At 41.3% G+C, this 19,376-nt stretch overlaps 1 protein-coding gene across 6 annotated transcripts in view; it reads right to left on the bottom strand.

Moving 5' to 3' along the window:
- SHROOM4 (shroom family member 4) overlaps nucleotides 1-19,376 on the bottom strand; it is a 209,544-nt gene that overhangs the window by 17,095 nt on the left and 173,073 nt on the right. For all 6 annotated transcript variants that reach the window (XR_006890312.1, XM_046673430.1, XM_046673426.1 and 3 more), the window contains one exon: nucleotides 16,449-16,510. Coding sequence is in view for 5 of the 6 variants with exons in the window: in XM_046673430.1 (XP_046529386.1) it covers nucleotides 16,449-16,510 (62 nt within the window). In the remaining variant the exon portion in view is untranslated. The remainder of the gene's footprint in view (nucleotides 1-16,448; nucleotides 16,511-19,376) is intronic.

Below are 19,376 nucleotides of genomic sequence, written 5' to 3'. Positions count from 1 at the left end.
GGATCAGAAAGTCATATCTACACACCCCCCACTCTCTTCTCATTTGGGCTTTAGCCCACCTATAGCTACTTAAGATTATAAGAACCCCTTGTGTGCAAACTGTTCCACCTGGCATTTCCCCCTCATTTCCCCCTCAGGAAACAAACAAACAAGATGGTGAGTGAAGAATAAAAGGATGACAAATGCTCTCAGGCAAAGACGCCTTTCCTGACCACTTTATTTAAAACAGAGATGACTTATCCTTAATTATCCTTTTTCTATTTTGTTATTTCTCAGAGCATACATCCCTACCTAATATTATATTACATATCTACTTTTACTTGTTTATTTTGTGTTCCACTCTCTAAAATGTAAGCTCCATGAGAGCAGGGATCCTGTGTGTTTCATTCATCTGGTATGTAGTGCCTGGCACACAGTGGGCATTCAATAAATATTTGTTTAATAAATGAATTAATGCCAAAAGTGAAAAAAAATCCCAAGAGTCATGTCATTCATATCATAAAAAAGTTGAATTAAAGGCAAAAAGCAATAAAAAAGACAAAGAAGGGCACTATAATATTCATGATTAGAATACAAGATTCAGATCTAACTAATCTTTATGTACCAAATAACATAGCATCAAAATTCATAAACAAAATCTATAGGAAATGCAAAGGTAGTAAAAAGCAAAAACAAAATATGAGACTGTTTCAGCCGATGACAGATATGACAGTCAAAAATTAAGATAACAGAAAAATCTAAATTTCTTCATACACTAAAAACAGACCTTCTTTTCAAGGGCCCATTGAACATTTTTTAAACTGATTATATACTAAGCCAAGAAGTGTGAGTAGTACAGACTACAGTATCTAATCACAATACAATAACACTAGAAATTAATAACAAAAATGAAAAAAGAAAATTTCTAACATATAGAAAACAAAAGGGAAAAAATATCCACTCTAGTCAAAGAAGAGATCTAATCTGAAATTGTAGAGTACCTAGAAAATGACAACAATGAACATATCGGAGGCTAGAGGATATGGTTGATTAAAGCAGTGGTCAAAGGAAAATTTGTAGCCTTAATTACTTACATGAATACATAAGAACAAATTAAAATAAATGAACTAAGCATTCAGCAAAAGAAGTTAAGAAAAGAGCCACAAAAATAGATGTAAGCAAAACAGAAAGAAAACTAATGACAGAAATTAATAGACTAAAGAAAAAGATAGAACCAATAATTAAAGCCAAAAGCTAATTCTTCAAAAGAAAATATAAAACAATAAAACAGAAAAAGCGCTTGCAAATCTAATTTAAAAACACCAAACGCACAATATTAGAAATGGAGAAATAACCGCAGTTAGAGAGTAAATGAAAAGAGTAAGAGAATACTTGGCTCTACTCTATGGAAATAAATTTGAAAACTTAGAATGGTTTCCTAGGAAAACAAAAATTACCAAAACTGATTGCAGAAGAATGAGAATACATATCTAAACCAACCAATTACCATAGAAAAAAATATTGGTGAATTTGACAAAGAAAAAAAAAATAGCACACTCACATGGTCTTGTGCTAATTCTACCAACCTTCAAGGAATAGACAACCCCAATGCTATTAATACTTTCTAGACTCTGGAATCTAGAGAATAGAGGGAGAAGATAAGAATCCTGTATAATGTCAATACCAAAACCCAACAACTAGAATACACATAAAGAAAAACTAGAAACCATTCTCATCTAAGAATAACTAATGCAAAATTCTCACCATTTTTTGCTTTTAAAAATATAAATAGTAAGACGTTTATTATATATAAGGAATCTATTAATAAACTGCCAGCATATATTGCAGGTGCATGCTCAAAAAATTCTTTCTGAGAAGGGCGCATGATCCAAAAAGCTGGAAACCATTGGTCTGGGACAGTTGTTCCTAATCAAAGTGGCTCCTAATCGGAATTATCTGGAGAGGTTGTTTAAAATGCAAATTAATGGGTCTCCTCACCAGAAATTGGTATTTAGTACCTCTGTGGTGGGGGCCAGGAATCTGTATTTTTAATAATTGCCCCCCAAAGGATTCTACTACAGGTGGTTCAGGGAGCATACTATGGAAACAAAGGTCCAGGGTGAAAAGGATGGGAGTGCTGTGGTTTGGGGGTGGAGGTCTGCGGGCAGAGGTTTGGGGGGCAGAGTTATTTGTTCCAGTTAGGTTGGTTTCCAATCTATACAGTCTGTCCCCCACCCCTCATCACACACATTCCTACCTTCTGTCCCTGCCTCTCTCCTCCTTCCCCACCTTCATCTCCAATTTAGATCTTAGGAAATGCAAGCAGTAACAGCAACATCTCCAAAGGCCTCAGTTGGGCGAACGGCCTGCAGCTGTGGTGAGAAGAACCCTGCTTAATGATAGAAATGAAATTTACCACTCTTTCCTTTTCCCTAGCGAGAACACAGGAAAGGCAATAGAGGAGAGTGGAAAGAACACAGTGTCAGAAAGACTTGGGTCTGAATTCCAGCAAAATTTCAAAATCTGGCTCCATTACCCAAAAGCTGCATGACCTTGAGCAAAGTATTTAATTTATCTCAGTTTTAGTAAAATATCTATCTTACAAAGCTGCTGTGAGAATTAACTATATAAAAAAGGACCCAGCAATGATGCTGGGTACATGCAAAGGTGATTAATAAATGACAGAACTATGTTTATTGTTAACAGTGAAGTCCCTTACCGAGGGCCACTGCATATGGTTGTGCAAGTTATGCAGTGTACAAGCTTCACTGCTGTATGCTTCAGCCCTGCTCCAGGTTCCATCAAGGGAGTTGACTGTGCTGCCCCCTGGTTAATGTTCAGCCCTGCTCAATAGCCAATAAACCAGAAGACCTTGGGTCCCAGCTCAGCCACATGGCTGCCTAGCCAGGAGGCTCTAGCTAACCAAGGATTTTAACCCTAGTCTCATTCACTCACTCTTTCCATCCGCTAAAAATGGAGAGGTAATAAAAGGAAAGTTTAGGCTTAAGAGCAGTGTGAAGATCAAAAGGACAAGATATTCTAAGTTTTCTTGTTTAGATACCAATCATTTATGTCAACCTTACAAAATTTACCTTTCAGAAGAAAAAACATGCCCTTTTATAGGGACATTTGGTACTCCAATTCATGGCACTGTGGCCCCATCTAGAGGCACTGGGCTCTAGCAAGGCAACCCGGAAATTTCTATTCTCTGTATCAATCCTAATTTTAAAAGCACTGCCTTCCCACTTACACAGCCTGTGTAGGACCAGCCTGAGCCTTGCAGAGTCATATTTCAGTGAAGCAGAAGGAGGCAGGACGCTAGAAAGGGGAAGGACTGCCCTCAATTAGATCAGCTGGGCCAAAATGTGTACAAGTCATTCCAAGCTCTCATTGAATATTACACTGTGCGGGGTGATTGGATCAAAGGGGTGCAAAACTGACATAGTCCCTGCCTTCCTGGCACTAACAGCTGAAGCAAACTGGGAATGGGATGCTTGCACTGAAGTGTGTCAGGTTCAAGCCATGGATTTTGGCCTCTAGAGGTCCTATTTTCAAAGGGCTCAAGCCTCCTATATGCACAGAAATCTACAACTCTGCTTTGGGACCAGGTAAGGATCCTTCCCTACAGTGGAGGACAAGGAGCTTCATTAAGGGAAAAGAACTGTGGTCTCTTACCTCTTACTATGTGTTAGGCCCTGTTTTAGGCACTTTCATGTATGCATTTCTATTAATTTTCACACTAGCCCATCGAAGTAGGTACTATTATTGCCAGTTTGCAGATGAGGATCCTGAAGCTTGGAAAGGGTAAATCATTTTCTCATCTAGTAAGAAATAGTAGTGTCCAGACTGGAACTTGCCTTATCTGGCTCCAAGGGACAATTTCATTGAAGCAAGGACTCCTGAGGTGGGGCAAAAGATACTTGCGCTACTACATTCATCCCCAGGTGTCCATGAAGACTTCAGCTCCTTGTTGAAGAAAGGGGAGGAAGCCTGAAAGCTAAATATGAGAAAGGGCTTTGTTGACACCAGCAAGGAGACTACATCTCAAAAACAAAAGCAAATTGCCTGCCAAGTCCTGGGCTGTTCTTCTCTTTTCCTCTTGGCACAGGTTGTCTTTTCTTCTGATGAAAAGATTTTCCTCTTTTGTTAAAATCTTTTTTTTAACCTAATAATAATTGAAAATGAAAACCAATATTTTCAGAGACTGAAAAAATCTCCTCCTGCCTCCTCCCCAGCCCTTGTGAAGTTTTCTTGTTTGGAAATTTTATTTTTAAACTCACCACAATAGCTTGGCATTCCAGGATTTCAGCAGCAACAGTGCACAAGTCCAGCCCCTCTCCCCTTTCCTTTTCCTCGGCAGCCAAAAGATAAGACTGCTCCAAGAGAAACAGCCACTCCCAGGTTATTGCTGAGGGAAATATTTGCAAGATCCAGGAAGTGAGACACAAGGAGGCTGCACAGGGAGGGGAGAAGGGCCCAGAGAGCTTGTTGTTGCCACCTTTCTTTGCCTCTGGGTCTACAGAACTTCAAGTAAGGAACAATTATTCTGGCAATAACAAATGCAAGTGGTAGGACTTGCCCTGAGCTTTCTACAGCCTCCAGGAGGCTGATGCAAAGTGTCCTTTGGAGAGATAAGAGAAGTCCTTGATTTATTGGGGCTGTCCTGGGAGAGGCTTAGCTCCCCCTCTCCAATGACTCCTACTTGGAATTTCCAAGAAGGTCTTCCCATTAGTCCTCTGGACCCTACATAGTGTCATAGACATGGTTCTAAGGGATGGCAATGATCGCTCTTGTTTACTGAGAGTTCATCATGTGTCAGGCACAGAGTTGGACACTTGACAGACCTGATCTCATTTAACCTTTGAGACAATCTTCTGGCACAGGTATTCTCTTCCTCATGTTAGAAATGAGGCTCATAGAGGTTAAACAACTGAGAGAACACAAAGAGTTAGTGGCCAGGAGAAGTTACAACTAAGGTCCATCTGACTCCAAAGCCCATGCTTTTGCCAGCACAACACGCTGCCTCTCCAGTGTTCTCATAACCTTCCCAAGATATTGAATAAAAGACACTTTTGCAATACATAACACGTTGCCAAGGGACCCAGAGGGTTTGATATCCACAAGAACAACTTAGCTGAGGATCAGGCTGGCCAAGGTTATTAAGGTTCTATTCTCTAATATCCAGTGCTTCTGAAACTTGAGCATGCATCAGAATCACCTGGAGGGCTTATTAAAAGACAAGCTGCTGGATTTTACCCCCTAAATTTCTGATTTAGTAGGTCTAGGGCAGGGTGGAGAATTTTCATTTTTAACAATTTCCCAGATGATGATGGTAATGCTGGTCTGGGATCACACTTTGAGATCCACTACTTTAATCAGTCATTATCTCCAAGGTTCTCAACTCACCAGGGTATTTTAAGAGATATAAATCCATTAAAAAACCTCTGAAAACAAAATGCCTTTTACTTAACTATATACATACCACCCATGTGACAAGTGGGATGAAAATTTATAAAATAAAATAATAGGCACTCTGGAGCTCCAAAAAGCTCTGAGAATCCCAATGCTATTTAAGGACATTTGGTTCCCCACCATGGTTAAGCAATGGGCAGACTGGGGGAGAGAGCAAGTTTTGTCTGTTTGAGTCCTTATGTACACCAGACATTAATGTACTGAATTTCAAAGAGCCAGAACACAATGGAATAAACAATACCAAAGTTACAAAGAACACAATCCTACGTCGGATAGTTTAAAAAGCATTCTGGGTGCTCAATTATGAATGACAATTATTATAGAGTAGCTCTTTGGCACACATGTATTTAACATTTGAGGTTTTAACTCTTTGAGAGTAACCCTAAAGATCCATGAAATGTAATAACTGGTCATTTTGCAAAGGGTATGGATTTGACTTGCAAGGCATCACAATACTGGTTTGTAGGGCAAGTCACCTAGCAAAGGCTGGAGCCTACTTAATGGCTTGGCACTCCCATCTCAATGTGGCTTGATGGGTCTCTATTTGTTGTCAAGGTATACATGTTCTGTTTGGTAACCATGGTAGAGAGAAAATGTGCTTCTTTGTGAATAATGGCACTAAAATGCAAACTATCTGCAAACTAATGCTGGTGACGGAAGTGAAGAGAAATGGAAAGGTCTTAAGAAAGTGATGGTTCTGAGCCAGATAATAAAATATCTATAGCTGGGTGTGTGTATGTGGGTTCTTTCTTGTAGTAGTGGTGACAAATTTGGAGACCCACAAAGGTCTGGTGATATAAAAGTGTCAAAGTTCTCACAGATTTAGATAAGCAGAAGTGCTGGCTGATGCAGAATTCTAGCAAACCAAATTCTAGCTAACAGTGAGATGAAGCTTGTCTGGTAAGTAACACTGTCTGTAATTGGTATGGGGATTTTTCCAAATCTCTTGATTTTTAACTTCCCAGACCCAAATCAAACCAATGTGGGTTGACGCCTCTTCAGATTTTCTTTTTTATTATAAATTCCAGCAACTTGACATGTACCCAAAGAACACCATGTGCATCCAACTCCAGCTATTTACATTTTACCAGATGTCTTTCTGAATTTTCTTTGTGTATGACCACTATCAAATTCAACATGTGATTTAGGATTTTTCCTTTTCTTGTTAATAATATTACAAATACCTATTTCTGTGCAAGATCCAGTATTTGTATACCTGTCACTGTTAATGGCTATATTCTGTTCCATCACGATGATATAATTGATTGGTAAATCTTTTCCATGATTGTAAATAGCACTACTACAAACATCTTTAAACAAATTATTTTTCCTTTTCAGGTTATTTCCTTGGGGGTATGCTGGGTCAAAGAGTATGAACAAACAGTTTTGTAACTCTAGTCACATATTTCTAGATTGCCCTTTAGGAAAGCTGAACCAATTTATACCACTCACAGAAACACATACTGTCTCCCCACAGCCTTGCCAAGATAGGGTTGATAGGGTTTTGTAATTTCTGTTTATCATTTCCATTAATTGTTGACAGATTAATATGCTGGTTGTGGTACCTTGAAGTTGTTTTTATTTGCATTTCTTCAATTGCTAGAGAGGTTGTACGTTTCCATGCAGTGATTTTAGTGCCTTTATTTCCTCATGTGTAAATTGCCTGTTCATTTTCCTTGCCCTTTTATGAAGCTGAATCTGAATGCTGACCTTCTATATCTGTATCCATTCTTCATATTTTTTGGACAGTCAACTGATATCAGTGATGCTGACCCCAGACACTTTCCTCATTCTGTTGTTTAGTTTTTTATTACATTCTGTTGTACACAGGATTTTTTTCCCCATCTTTTATATATTTAAAACCATCTATCTTGTCTCTGATGATATCCTCCATTTAACAGACACAAATTTATCTTCCATCCATAGCTGGAATAAATATGCTATTCTACTGGTCGGCTTTCTGGAATTTACTACAGAGTATTGTATGTGCTGTGGACGTAAGTTAATTATTTTCCATATTGATACCTAAAATTCCTAACATTTTTTAAAGAAAGAGTGATTGCTTTTCCCAGTTCAGGGTTGCTTTCAGTGTGCACCATATTCTTAGAATAGCTTGAATCTGTTCTCAGAATTTTTTAATTTCACTGTTTGACTTTTTTTCAACCCACTATCGTATGGTTTTGATAATTGTCACTTTATGACAGGCTTTAAAATCTGATAGGGTAGGTCTAAATAAATGTATTCTTTTGAAGTAAATGTATTCCTGCCCACTTATTCTTCCAGATAAATTTCACAAGTTCTATAAAGTATCCCACAGTGACTCTAATCGGTAGTGCATTACATCTATATATTAACTTAGGGAATATTGTAATCATTCTTATATGTAGTCTTCCCAAGTTGAAGCAAAGTATAGCTATGTATTTATTCATGTCTTTATTTCTCCCATTAGAGTTTTATAATTTTCCTTGAATAAGTTTTGTGTGCCCAGGTTTAAATTAATACCCAAGTATTTAAATTTACTTTGTCATGCTTTTGAAAAATCCTTCTATGCCTCTGAAGGTTGCATTCTTCTTAGGTGGTAAAGCCTTCCTGAAAAGTGTACTCTTCCTAATGAAATGAGATTCAACTCTGAATTATTCATTTTATTTCACTCAATCAGCAAATAGGAAACATGTACTGGATATTCCACACTCTGCTCATGTGGTAGTATGACAAAGGGAAGGACGAGAGCCCTAGGTTGAGAATTGAAAAACCTGGGTAGTAGTCTAGTTTTGTCATGTTCTTGCTATATAATCCAAGAAGTAATGGGTTATGGAGTCAGAAGCCTGTTTAACCTTGGGCAAGTGACTTTAATCTATCTGTGAATAAGTTTCCTCATCTGTAAAATTGGGTCAATAAAAGGCAACTATCTCATGGGGTCATGATAAATAATAAATAAAACAATTCACGTGAAATGCTTACAGCAGTGCCTGACACATAATAAATGTTAGCTATTATACATTTTGTTGTTGTTAATACCAGTATAATAACACCTTTCCTGAGTTTCAGCTTCCTTATCAGACAAACAGGAAAAATAAGGCTTAACAGCACAGGTTGTTGTGAGGATTAACTGTGGCCACGTATATAAAAACACACTACACATTCTAAAGGTCTGTGCAAAATGGAGAAATGGAAAGGATCACAGGAGGCAATCACAGGTACAAAAAAGCAAAAGAGATAATCCAGAAAATACTTTCTTTTGGCTTTTACATACATCATTCTTATGCAGCTTTTCCTCCCTGCAGATCTACTCACCGATTTCTTCCCTCCCACTAATATTAAAATGCATTTGCACATCTTGCACACAAACCAAATAACAGTGGAGGGAGACAACCAACAGTGTAACTACCTGGAATTAAAATTCTTTGCAGGCTTCCAGACAAAGAGAGCAGCTCAACAATATACACTTGATTTTCCCACCTACACCCATCATTCCAGTTGTGACAGAAATGACATAAGAAATGGTAAAAATGTATGTTTTGGGGGAGGGGGATGTGAATGGAAACTCCATCAGGATTTCTCCTCTTAAATGTCATCTCTGCCCTAATCTTTCCTAAGGCCTTCTCACCTTTCCTGAGATCATAAACTGTGATCTTCTTCCTCCATCTGCAGCATCAATAGTCTTTCCCTTTCCAATGACCTCTTCTTTCTGCTTTTACATTTAAACCAGTTCCCCAAATCCGACCAAACCTTCACTTAAACCAGTGGTTCTCACATTTAGCCTTCATCAGAATCGCCTGGAGGGCTTATTAAAACAAAAATCACTGGGGGCTGGCCCCATGGCCGAGTGGTTTAGTTCACGCGTTCCGCTGCAGGCGGCCCAGTGTTTCGTTGGTTTGAATCCTGGGTGCGGACATGGCACTGCTCATCAAACCACGCTGAGGCAGCGTCTCGCATGCCACAACTAGAAGGACCCACAACGAAGAATATGCAACTATGTACCGGGGGGCTTTGGGGAGAAAAAGGAAAAAATAAAATAAAAATCTTTAAAAAAAAAAAAAAAAAGATCACTGGGTCACGTCCCAGTTTCTGATTCAGCAGGTCCAAGTGGAGCCTGAGAATTTGCATTTTTAACGAGTTCTTAGGTGATGCTGAGATTGCTGGTCCTAGACCACATTCTGAGAACCACTAACTTAAACCCTACTGCCCCTTCTGACTACCACTCCATTTCTCTCCTTCGTTTCCCTAGCCAAGTTCTTCTTTTAAAACATTTTTTAATGTGTAAATGTCTTTTTAAACATTCTTTTAAAATATTTTCCAAATCACACAGTAACACTATCACATAATCATTGTATTAAAATAACTGAAAAGAAACTGAAAGTCTCCTATGTTGCTGGTGGAAATCTAAAATGGCACAACGGCTTTGGAAAACAGGCAGTTCCTTAAAAAATTAATAGAATTACCACATGGCCCAGAAATTCCACTCCTAAGTATATACCCAAGAGAACTGAAAACAGATGTCCACACAGAAATCTGTACGTGAATTGTCACAGCAGCATTATTCACAATAGCTAAAAAGTGGAAACAATCCAAATGTCCACTAATGGATGAATGGATAAATAAAATGTGGTATATCCATACAGTGGAACATTATTTGGCAAAAAAATAAATGAAATAATGATACATGCTACAATATGATGAACTGCTAATGTATGCTAAGTAAAAGAAGCCAGACATAAACGCCTACATATTGTATGATGCCATTTACATGAAAAGTACAGAAGAGAGACAGAAATCCATAGAGACAGAAAGTACATTAGTGGTTGCTTGAGGTTGAGGGTGGGAATGGGGAGAGACTGCAAATGGGCACAAGGGATCTTTTTAGGGAGATGGACCTGTCTTAAAATTGAACTATGGTGATGATTGCACAGCATTGTAAATTTACCAAAACTCATTGAATTGTACACTTAAAATAGGTGAATTTATGATGTGTAAAGCTGTGTGCATTTCTTCTCTATGCATCCCCCCTACAGACCATCATGCTTTCTATGCCTGCCACTTTCTATAAACCATCTACTTTCTACACCTACCTCTTTATTAAGTTTGCTTTCTCGAAGGTCAGCTGTGATTCCAAACTGTCAAAGTCAGTAGCGGTCCTTTCCTTGTCTTGTGTGATGGCGTGCTGGCATACTTCTACCACTCAGCTGCTCACCTCTTCAATTTCCTTTGCTGGTTCTTCTTCCTCATCCTATCCCCTAGTTGGGTGATCGACAAGCCTCCTTGACAGAATCCACTTGTCTCCCTCACTAACTTCAAATTCAACATATCTCAACTCAAACTTACCACCTCCATCAAATCGGCTCCCCTTCTCACCTGCCCCAGCTATGTCAATAACTTTCTCCAAGTCACTGGGACTCGGAGTTATGTTTTTTTCTTCTTCTTCTCCTCCACAAAGCCCCCTAGTACATAGTTGTGTATTCTAGCCATGAGTGCCTCTTGTGGCATGTGAGATGCCGCCTCAGTGTGGCCTGATGAGTGGTGCCATGTCCGCGCCCAGGATCGGACCAGCGAAACCCCGGGCCGCCGAAGCGGAGCATGAGAACTTAACCACTCGGCCATGGGGCTGGCTGTCAGAATTATTTTTGACTTATCTCCTTTCATTCTCAAATTCCAATCACCAAGTGCTCTTTACTTTTCTTTTTCCCTCAAAAGGGGTCATGTACTTGTGAGCAAATAATCTGAACAGACAATTCACATGCGAAGTAATGCAAATATTAAATAACGACATGAAAAATTCTCAGACTAGAATAATCAAAGTAAGCAAATTAAAATTTACACCTATTGCATTAGAAAAAGAAAATTTTCCATGAAGGCAAGACTTGGGGGAAATTGGTATCCTCATATATTGATAATGGCAGTGTAAAATGCCTCCTGGTAAAGCAGTTTTGTGAAATCTATCAAGAACAATAAGAATGTTCATATTCTTTCAATTAATAATCCCAACTCTGGATAATTTTTTTTATAGATTGGCACCTGAGCTAACATCTGTTGCCAATCTTCTTTTTTTTTTCCTTCCTCTCCCCAAAGCCCCCCAGTACAGAGTTGTATATTCCACTTGCAGGTCATCTGGTTGTAGGATGCTGCCTCAGCATGGCTTGATGAGTAGTGCCATGTCCACGCCCAGGATCGGAACGGGCTAAACCCTGGGCCCAGGAAGCAGAGTGCGCGAACTTAACCACTCGGCCACAGGGCCGGCCCCTCTGGATAATTGTTTTTAATGAGATAATTCAAAATGAGACAAAGGTTACAGCTACTCAAAATTTTTCTGCAGCATTACTTTATAATAGCAAGAAATTGGAAACAACCTATTATACAACAATTTGGCAATGATTAAACAAACTAGAGCACATTAAGCCAGTGAAATATTATGCAGCCATTAAAAATTATAATTATTGAGGAACCTTATATAGCAACATGAAAAACTGTTTATCAAGTAATGCTTAGTGGGGAAAATAGAAATAGGACACACAAAATCATATCTACATAGCTATTATAATCATGCCAAAAAAAATCTCTACACCTATAGATAAAAGCTGGCAGAGAAATGAAAACAATCAGGGTATTAGGGTAGTAGGAATAAGGCTACTTTTTCTTCTGTTTTTAATTTCCTGTAATATTGTTTTCATAATAAATAAACATTTTCGCCCCCAAATGTCACACATATTTATCTATCCCTTCTGCTCCATTCCTATTGTACCCCTACCTTCCCAATCCAGGGCCACACTCCTTCATGCCAGGATCACTGCCCCTATTTGGTCTCCCTTCAACCCATCTAGGCTGCAAATGATGCCAAGATGCCTAAAATGCCACATTTACCATGTCACTTACCGGACTGACAACCTTCAATTGCTTCCATATTTACGATCCTATCTAGTTTTCAAGGCCTATCTGTCCTGGCCCAGTACTTTACTCTTTTTCTCTACTGTTGCTGTTACTGCTGCTGCTGCTCCTCTTCCTCCTCCTCCTTATTATCACAACTAATATTTACTGAGGGTTTATGGTGCTCGGTCTTGTTCTAAATGCTTTACATATAGTAACTCATTTAATCCCCACAAAAATCACATGAGGTAGGTATTCTTACTTACCTCATTTGGCAAATGAGAAAACTAATGGGGTGAGGTGGGAGTGAGAACCACTTGCCAAGCTCACACAGCTAGAGAATAGAAGAATCTGAATTTGAATCCAGGCAGACTGACTCCAAGGCCAGAACTCTTAACCGGAGGGGTTTATTCCTCTAACACACTCTGGCCCTTTCCTCCTGTAGGTCCCAACCTTCAGTTTTCTTATTCTCCAATGAACTTAAATAGGGCCTAATAATACTTATCATGTATTAGCCCCTTACCATGTGTTTGACACTTTTCATCTTACAGCAACTTGTCTGAGTAAGCAAAAGCTGGGTTTAAGTCCTGGCTTGTCCCCTTAATAGCTGTGAGACCTTGAGTAAATTACTTAACTTCTCTGAACTTCAGATTCTTTATCTGAGTCACTAGTTCTCAAAGTCTCATCCCAGGAGCGGATGCATCATCACCCTGTATCAGCATCACCTGGGGAGCTTGTTAGAAATGCAAATTTTGAGGGGCTGGCCCCGTGGCCGAGTGGTTAAGTTCGTGTGCTCCGCTGCAGGCGGCCCAGTGTTTCGTCGGTTCGAATCCTGGGTGCGGACATGGCACTGCTCGTCAGACCACGCTGAGGCAGCGTCCCACATGCCACAACTAGAGGAACCCACAACGAAGAATACACAACTATCTACCGGGGGGCTTTGGGGAGAAAAAGGAAAAAATAAAATCTTTAAAAAAAAAAAAAAAAAGAAATGCAAATTTTGAGCCTCACTCTACACATACTGAATCATACTCTGGGAAATGGAATCTACATATCTATGGTTTAACAAGCCCTCCAGGTATTTCTTTTTTGTAAAAGATTGGCACCTGAGCTAACATCTGTTGCCAATCTTTTTTTTTCTCCTTCTTCTCCCCGAAGCCCCTCAGTACATAGTTGTATATTCTAGTTGTAGGTCCTTCTAGTTGTGCTATGTGGGATGCCACCTCAGCATAGCCTGATGAGCGGTGCCATGTCCATGCCCAGGATCCGAACTAGCGAAACCCTGGGCCCCCAAAGCAGAGTGCAGGGACTTAACCACTTGGCCACAGGGCCGGCCCCTCCTCCAGGTGTTTCTAATGCACACCCAAGTTTGAGAACCACTGACCTAGTTATAATAATACCTATTCGACAGAGTTTTGGGGAAGATAAAACATAACAAAATATGTGTAACTTAGCTTGTGGCACATAGGTTGTGACACAAATGGTAATTTATTATTACTGCTACTTAACTTTATGTGGGTTAGTCTTCCTTGCTCAAGCTGTGGGTGGGCAGGCATTATGCTTTCTGATGTTCTTTCTCTAATATTTCCCTGCTTGCCTAGAAAAAGGCAGTGCATACACTAGGTTTTGAATAAAGTCCCTTTACTTCACTGGCTGATTGGTAAGATAACCATTTTGGAAAAGCACTGTAGTGTAGTATAGTGTCTCTGAAGTTAGACTGCCTGGGTCTAGTCAACTTACTGGCTGTGGGACTTGAGGCAAATGAATTTATCTGTGTGTGCTTCAGTTTCTTCTCTGAGTCAAATGGAGAGACTAAGGGTACCTACACCTTAAGGTTATTGTGATAAATAAATATTAGTAAAGTGCTTTGAATGGGGCCTAGAATAGAGCACCATGCTCAAGAAATGTTAGTTAGCATTATTACTTTTGTGTCATTTCACTCATCCAATGGTGGCGAAGGCTCTGTTTCTTCACTTGGCAAGCAGATGACAAATACCTCTTGAGCAACTTCTTGGTGTCAGGCATTGTGCTAAACACAGAGAATAAGTCTATGACCAAAGTGTGGTCACCTCTCTCGAAGATCTCAGTCTAGGGGCTGGCCCCGTGGCTGAGTGGTTAAGTTCGCGCGCTCCGCTGCAGGCATCCCAGTGTTTTGTTGGTTCGAATCCTGGGCGCGGACATGGCACTGCTCATCAGATCACGCTGAGGCAGCGTCCCACATGCCACAACTAGAAGAACCCACAACGAAGAATATACAACTATGTACCGGGGGGCTTTGGGGAGAAAAAGGAAATAATAAAATCTTTAAAAAAAAAAAGATCTCAGTCTAATATGGGAAACTCAGCAGACCCACTAGACTGAAACAATTTCTCCAAGGACACAGTACAAGTCAGTCCACAGCAGGGAATCAAGACCAGCCATAGTATCCCCACCCAGGCCTTAGACTCCCGAGACAAGATGCTAAGGATCTGTTTGAAAGGTCTCCTTAGGGATCCTAATTGAAGGAGTTATAATGGAAAAACATGAACTTCGGGGCCAGACAAACCTCGGTCCGAATCCTGGCTCCATCACTTACTTCTGGTGTGACCTTAGCTAAGCTACACAATCTCTCGGGACCTCATCTATAAAATAAGGATCAAAATGAACTATTGTGGAGAATAAATGAGATTATGTGTGTAAATGAGATTTATGGAGTAAAAAGATCCAGCCTAGTGACTGACACTTAGTAGATGATCCACAAATGTTGAGTTCCTCCCTTTTTCTATTGCCAACCAGAGAACCGACAGTTTTCCCAGACTTTGGAGCCAAAAGAAAACCAAAATTATTCCTGACTACACCACCAAATCACAGGGGATAATGTAGACCCCCAGAAAGGACCCTGGACTCTTCAGGGGTCAAGAGACTCAGATTCTAGTCCTCTCCCTTGATGCCCCCTCCCTAGTGTCCTCACAGAGGCACAGCTAAAAGCCTTCTTCCCTGTTCCTCCTGCATTCCTAGAATTTGAGTTTAAAAATCAATATAATTTAGGGGTCTCTTGTACAATTTGGCCTGGAGAAGAACTTGTTGAAAGGGTATATCAAGGGATTTCACAAAAGAGAAGGTCCGGCCAGGCTGATGGAAAGCAACCCGGAGAAGGTAACTGTCTACGCCTTATGGTCACCTACGGCAGGTGGGCTCATCTCTGGGGAACATGAGTGCCAGGAGCCTTGTTCCCTACATTACAGTAGCAGACTCTCCACTCTGGCCATTTTTTTCCTTAAGCGAAGCAACTCTTTTCCCTCTAGCCCAAGCCATATATGCCATTTGTAAAAATGTCCCTGTCTTTTTTCAGGAATTTTTTTTAAGTATGCTTTTTTTGTGTGTGAGGAAGATTGGCCCTGAGCTAACATCTGTTGCCAATCTTCCTCTTCTCTTTTTCTCCCCAAAGCCCCAGTACATAATTGTATATCCTAGTTATAAGTCCTTCTAGTTCTTCTATGTGGGATGCTGCCACAGCATGGCTTGGTAAGTGGTGCCAGGCCCATGCCCAGGATCCAAACCTGCGAACCCCAGGCTGCCAAAGTGGAGTGCGTGAACTTAACCAACAATGCCACTGCCAGCCCCAAGGAATTTTAACCTGATGTTAGCATGAACTGCCCCCGGGCTTTTAATGAGCAGACCTTAAGTTCTCAACAAGCCCTGTAAAAAGAAAGGTGGTAGAACCCAAGAAACAAGTACCTGTAACAACTCTGAGGCAACAGCACAGTAGTAGCTGGACAGCCTTAGCTCCTCTCTGCCCCCTCCAACTGCCCAGTGGCTGCCGGGAAGGCAGGCATAGTTTATGCCTTCTGATCTGTTTCAGCACCGTCTGGTCCCACATGTCCTTGTGCCTAAGCAGGCCTGCCTCAGGCCTCCTGAGCTGATGAGCAGAATGTCCCACAATACTGCCTGACTACAACATATTCCAAAATGTCCTAACAATCAGTTTGGTCTGTAGCCCAGCTGTCTGGGGGCAGGCTGGATTACATCTATGGCATCAAGCCCTTGGTATGGACACCAGACCAGGTTCTTCAAAGGAAACAGTGGACAGAAGACCTTACCAATTTCTATAGAAGCTTCAGAGGCACCAACTCACCCCAACTCCCTGAGCGGTCACTTACCTCCCTGACTGGCTGGTCTTCCTGTTTCCTGTTATTGGTTTCCATTTGTCCCCAGGAAATTCCTGCAAAGCAAAATTCCGATAAATTAGGGAGCTCTGAGCAGCCAGGTATCTAGATGGCCTCAAAAATGTGAGGAGGTCAGAAACCTGTCCCCGGCCAGGCCTCCCAGCTGGTTCCTTCTACTCTCCCACACAGGCGAGAGAAATATGTACCTGGAGGGCTGCCTTTCTGTCAAGAGGCCTGCTCAGCAGCTGGGGGCATGCAGAGATTAGGAGAGCACTCAGGACCCAGACGGTGTGGTCTAGAAACTCTGCATTTCCCTCTTTTTCCACTCCCTCCCAAAACACGTTAGAAACCAGTTTAGCACGTTTGCTGTTTGCTCTGGCTCTTGCAAAGGAGGTCTTTTTGTTTGTTTTGCCAGGTGAACCTGCTCATTCCTCTGGTCTCTTCGAACATAGAAAGCATCTTCTTGGAAGCCCTGGCCCTTGGGGGGGCTTTGAGGCCTATAGCTCCTGCTGCTGCAACCCTCTCCCAGGGTGAGGCAGATGGAAAGCATGCATGCCAGCACATCCCTGTGCTCTTCCTCGTCCTCCCAGACCTGCTGCCAGAGGCTGAGGTGGGCGCATCTCTGGGGAGCATGAGTGGTGGGTGCCACATTCCCAACATTACAGGAGTAGACTCTTCACCCTGGGCATCTTTTCCTTAAGGGCTTTGCCCAAGTAACACTTTTCCTTCTAGCTCAAGCCATGTGTGCCATTTGTAAAAATGTCCCTACCTTTCTATTCTAGCTCCAAATCGAATGCAAATTTGACTTTGACATTCTTCCTGATTTTGCATTCAGTATCCTCTACCTAGTGACTCAGAGCTTAGCCCAATGGGAATGCACAGATTTTCCCTAAACCTCACTGATTATCCAAATCCCCTCTTTCTCCAATGCTATTATTGGTCCCATTCAAAGTGTTATTACCTTTGCCTCAGCAGTCCTCCCTTTTGGTGGTAAGACACCTGATGTCTATCATACTGGCTAAGACACTTAGCTGTGTTATTTGAGGGAAGTTATGCCATCTCCCTGAACCTCAGCTTTCTATCTGACAAATAAGGATTATGCTATCCAGCCTTGCCGGTTCCCCAGTAGTGAGGATAAAATGGGATGTGCATAGCGAATGCCTAGCGTAGCGCTCAGCACAGAGGAGGCTCCGAATGTGAGCAGCCATGGAAAAAATGAGGTTTGTTTCTAGGCTTGGGCTTTCATAGGCCCAGAGCAGTCCCTGCCTGTACCTGTCATGTCAGAGCAGCTCTAACCACTTATGCTTCAGACTCTACCTCCATGCCCTTGTGAGATGTCCCTGCCCTCAAAGACACTATTACTCGCTCAGCCTTAGTGGGAACCAGGATTTCCTGCCATGCCCTGTCTAGCCCTGTGGAAGCACTCAGTAAATAGCAGTGGCCAAAGAAAATAAAGTCCTGTCCAAACTCCCAAACTTCATCTCAGCTCCCAAGTATCACCTTACTTTTTTTCCTGAGCCACTTAAGTTGCTATAAATTGCCTGTGCACTTTGAACCAAAGAGGCAGTTATCCCCGCAGCTTGTTGCAGGTGGGGATTGTGGTGGGAACTTGTTGCCCTGATGGAAGTTATACTCCTAAAAGGCATCCTGCTATACTGGAGAGGGCCTGGGCTTTGCAATCAGCTTATGAAGAGGCAATGTAGCACAATTAGGAGCTTGGCCTCTGAAGCTAGGCTACATACATTCAAATCCCACACCTGCCTTCACTAGCTCTGTGACCTCAGGCAACCTACCCAACTTCTCTATCTCATTTCCCCTAGCTATTTAATAATGAGATCGTAATAATAACAGTACCTATTTCTTGATTGCTTTGAGGACTAAATGAGTTGATACATGTAAGGCACGTAGAACAGGACCTGGTGCACAGTAGATACTCAAATGTTAGTTATTGTTATGTTGTTCAAATCCTAGCTTTGCCACTTGCTAGATGTGTGACCTCTCTGAGCCTCAACTTCCTCAGCTGTAAAAATGGGGATCCTATTATAACTTATACAATTGTTAAACGAAATAATCTGATAATATATGTAAAACTAACTGCCATGAAGTATTGCCAGGGATGTAAGTGTGTGCTGATTTTAGTTCTCTTAACAGGACTAAACAGGAGCCAGTTAGCTCCCCAGCCTCTTTCAGGGGCCATAAGGAACAGGGTCTCAGCCCTGCTCCAGACAGCCACCATCACAACTACCTTAGTCATCAGGTAAGTCATCAGAGCTAACCCATGCTGCAAGTTTTCCCCGTGTCTGGGCAGGTATGTTCAGGTGGCAGGGGTAGAAATGGGCACAAACTGGCTCCCAGCGGCCATCCACATGTCTGAAAGCCTAGTGTCTAAGCAGATCTGCATAGCTAATCTAACAGGCATTAGGAACTCCATGTGTCCTTCCCTCAGAGTACAAAAGGAGAGGCATGGTATGAGCACAGGCACACTTGCACTGTTGCTACCAATTGCTGCAACCTGCAAATTTCACCTCCTTCCCTTATGGAGTTACTGGCCCTGGGCTGACACTTCTGGAGCCATCATCTCTTCCTCTCTTTTCCTCCCCAACTTCAGGCCCATTTCTCTATAGTCGACTTGCAGGTCCTTCTTTCGGCAAAAGTTTCTCAAGCTAAGCCAAAATCTCTTTTTATTTTCAGAGAGAATTTAAAGATGATTACTATCTGGCAGTCACTGTTCTAAGCGCCTTACACATGTTACATCATTTAAGCCTCACAACCACCTTATGAAGTAGGTACTGTTATTACTTCCTTTTTTTTTTAGAAGGGAAAGCTTAGGAATTTGAACCCAGGTAGTCTGGTTCCAGCATCAGTGCCCTTAAACCATTATTTTATATTTCCTCTCCTCTTTTTTTCAACTTTTTATTATGA

This window comes from Equus quagga, chromosome 10 (assembly GCF_021613505.1).
Source record: "Equus quagga isolate Etosha38 chromosome 10, UCLA_HA_Equagga_1.0, whole genome shotgun sequence".
NCBI classification, from domain to species: Eukaryota; Metazoa; Chordata; class Mammalia; order Perissodactyla; family Equidae; genus Equus; species Equus quagga.
Note: the sequence above shows the minus strand (reverse complement) of the source record. Positions and strands in the feature narration are given on the sequence as shown.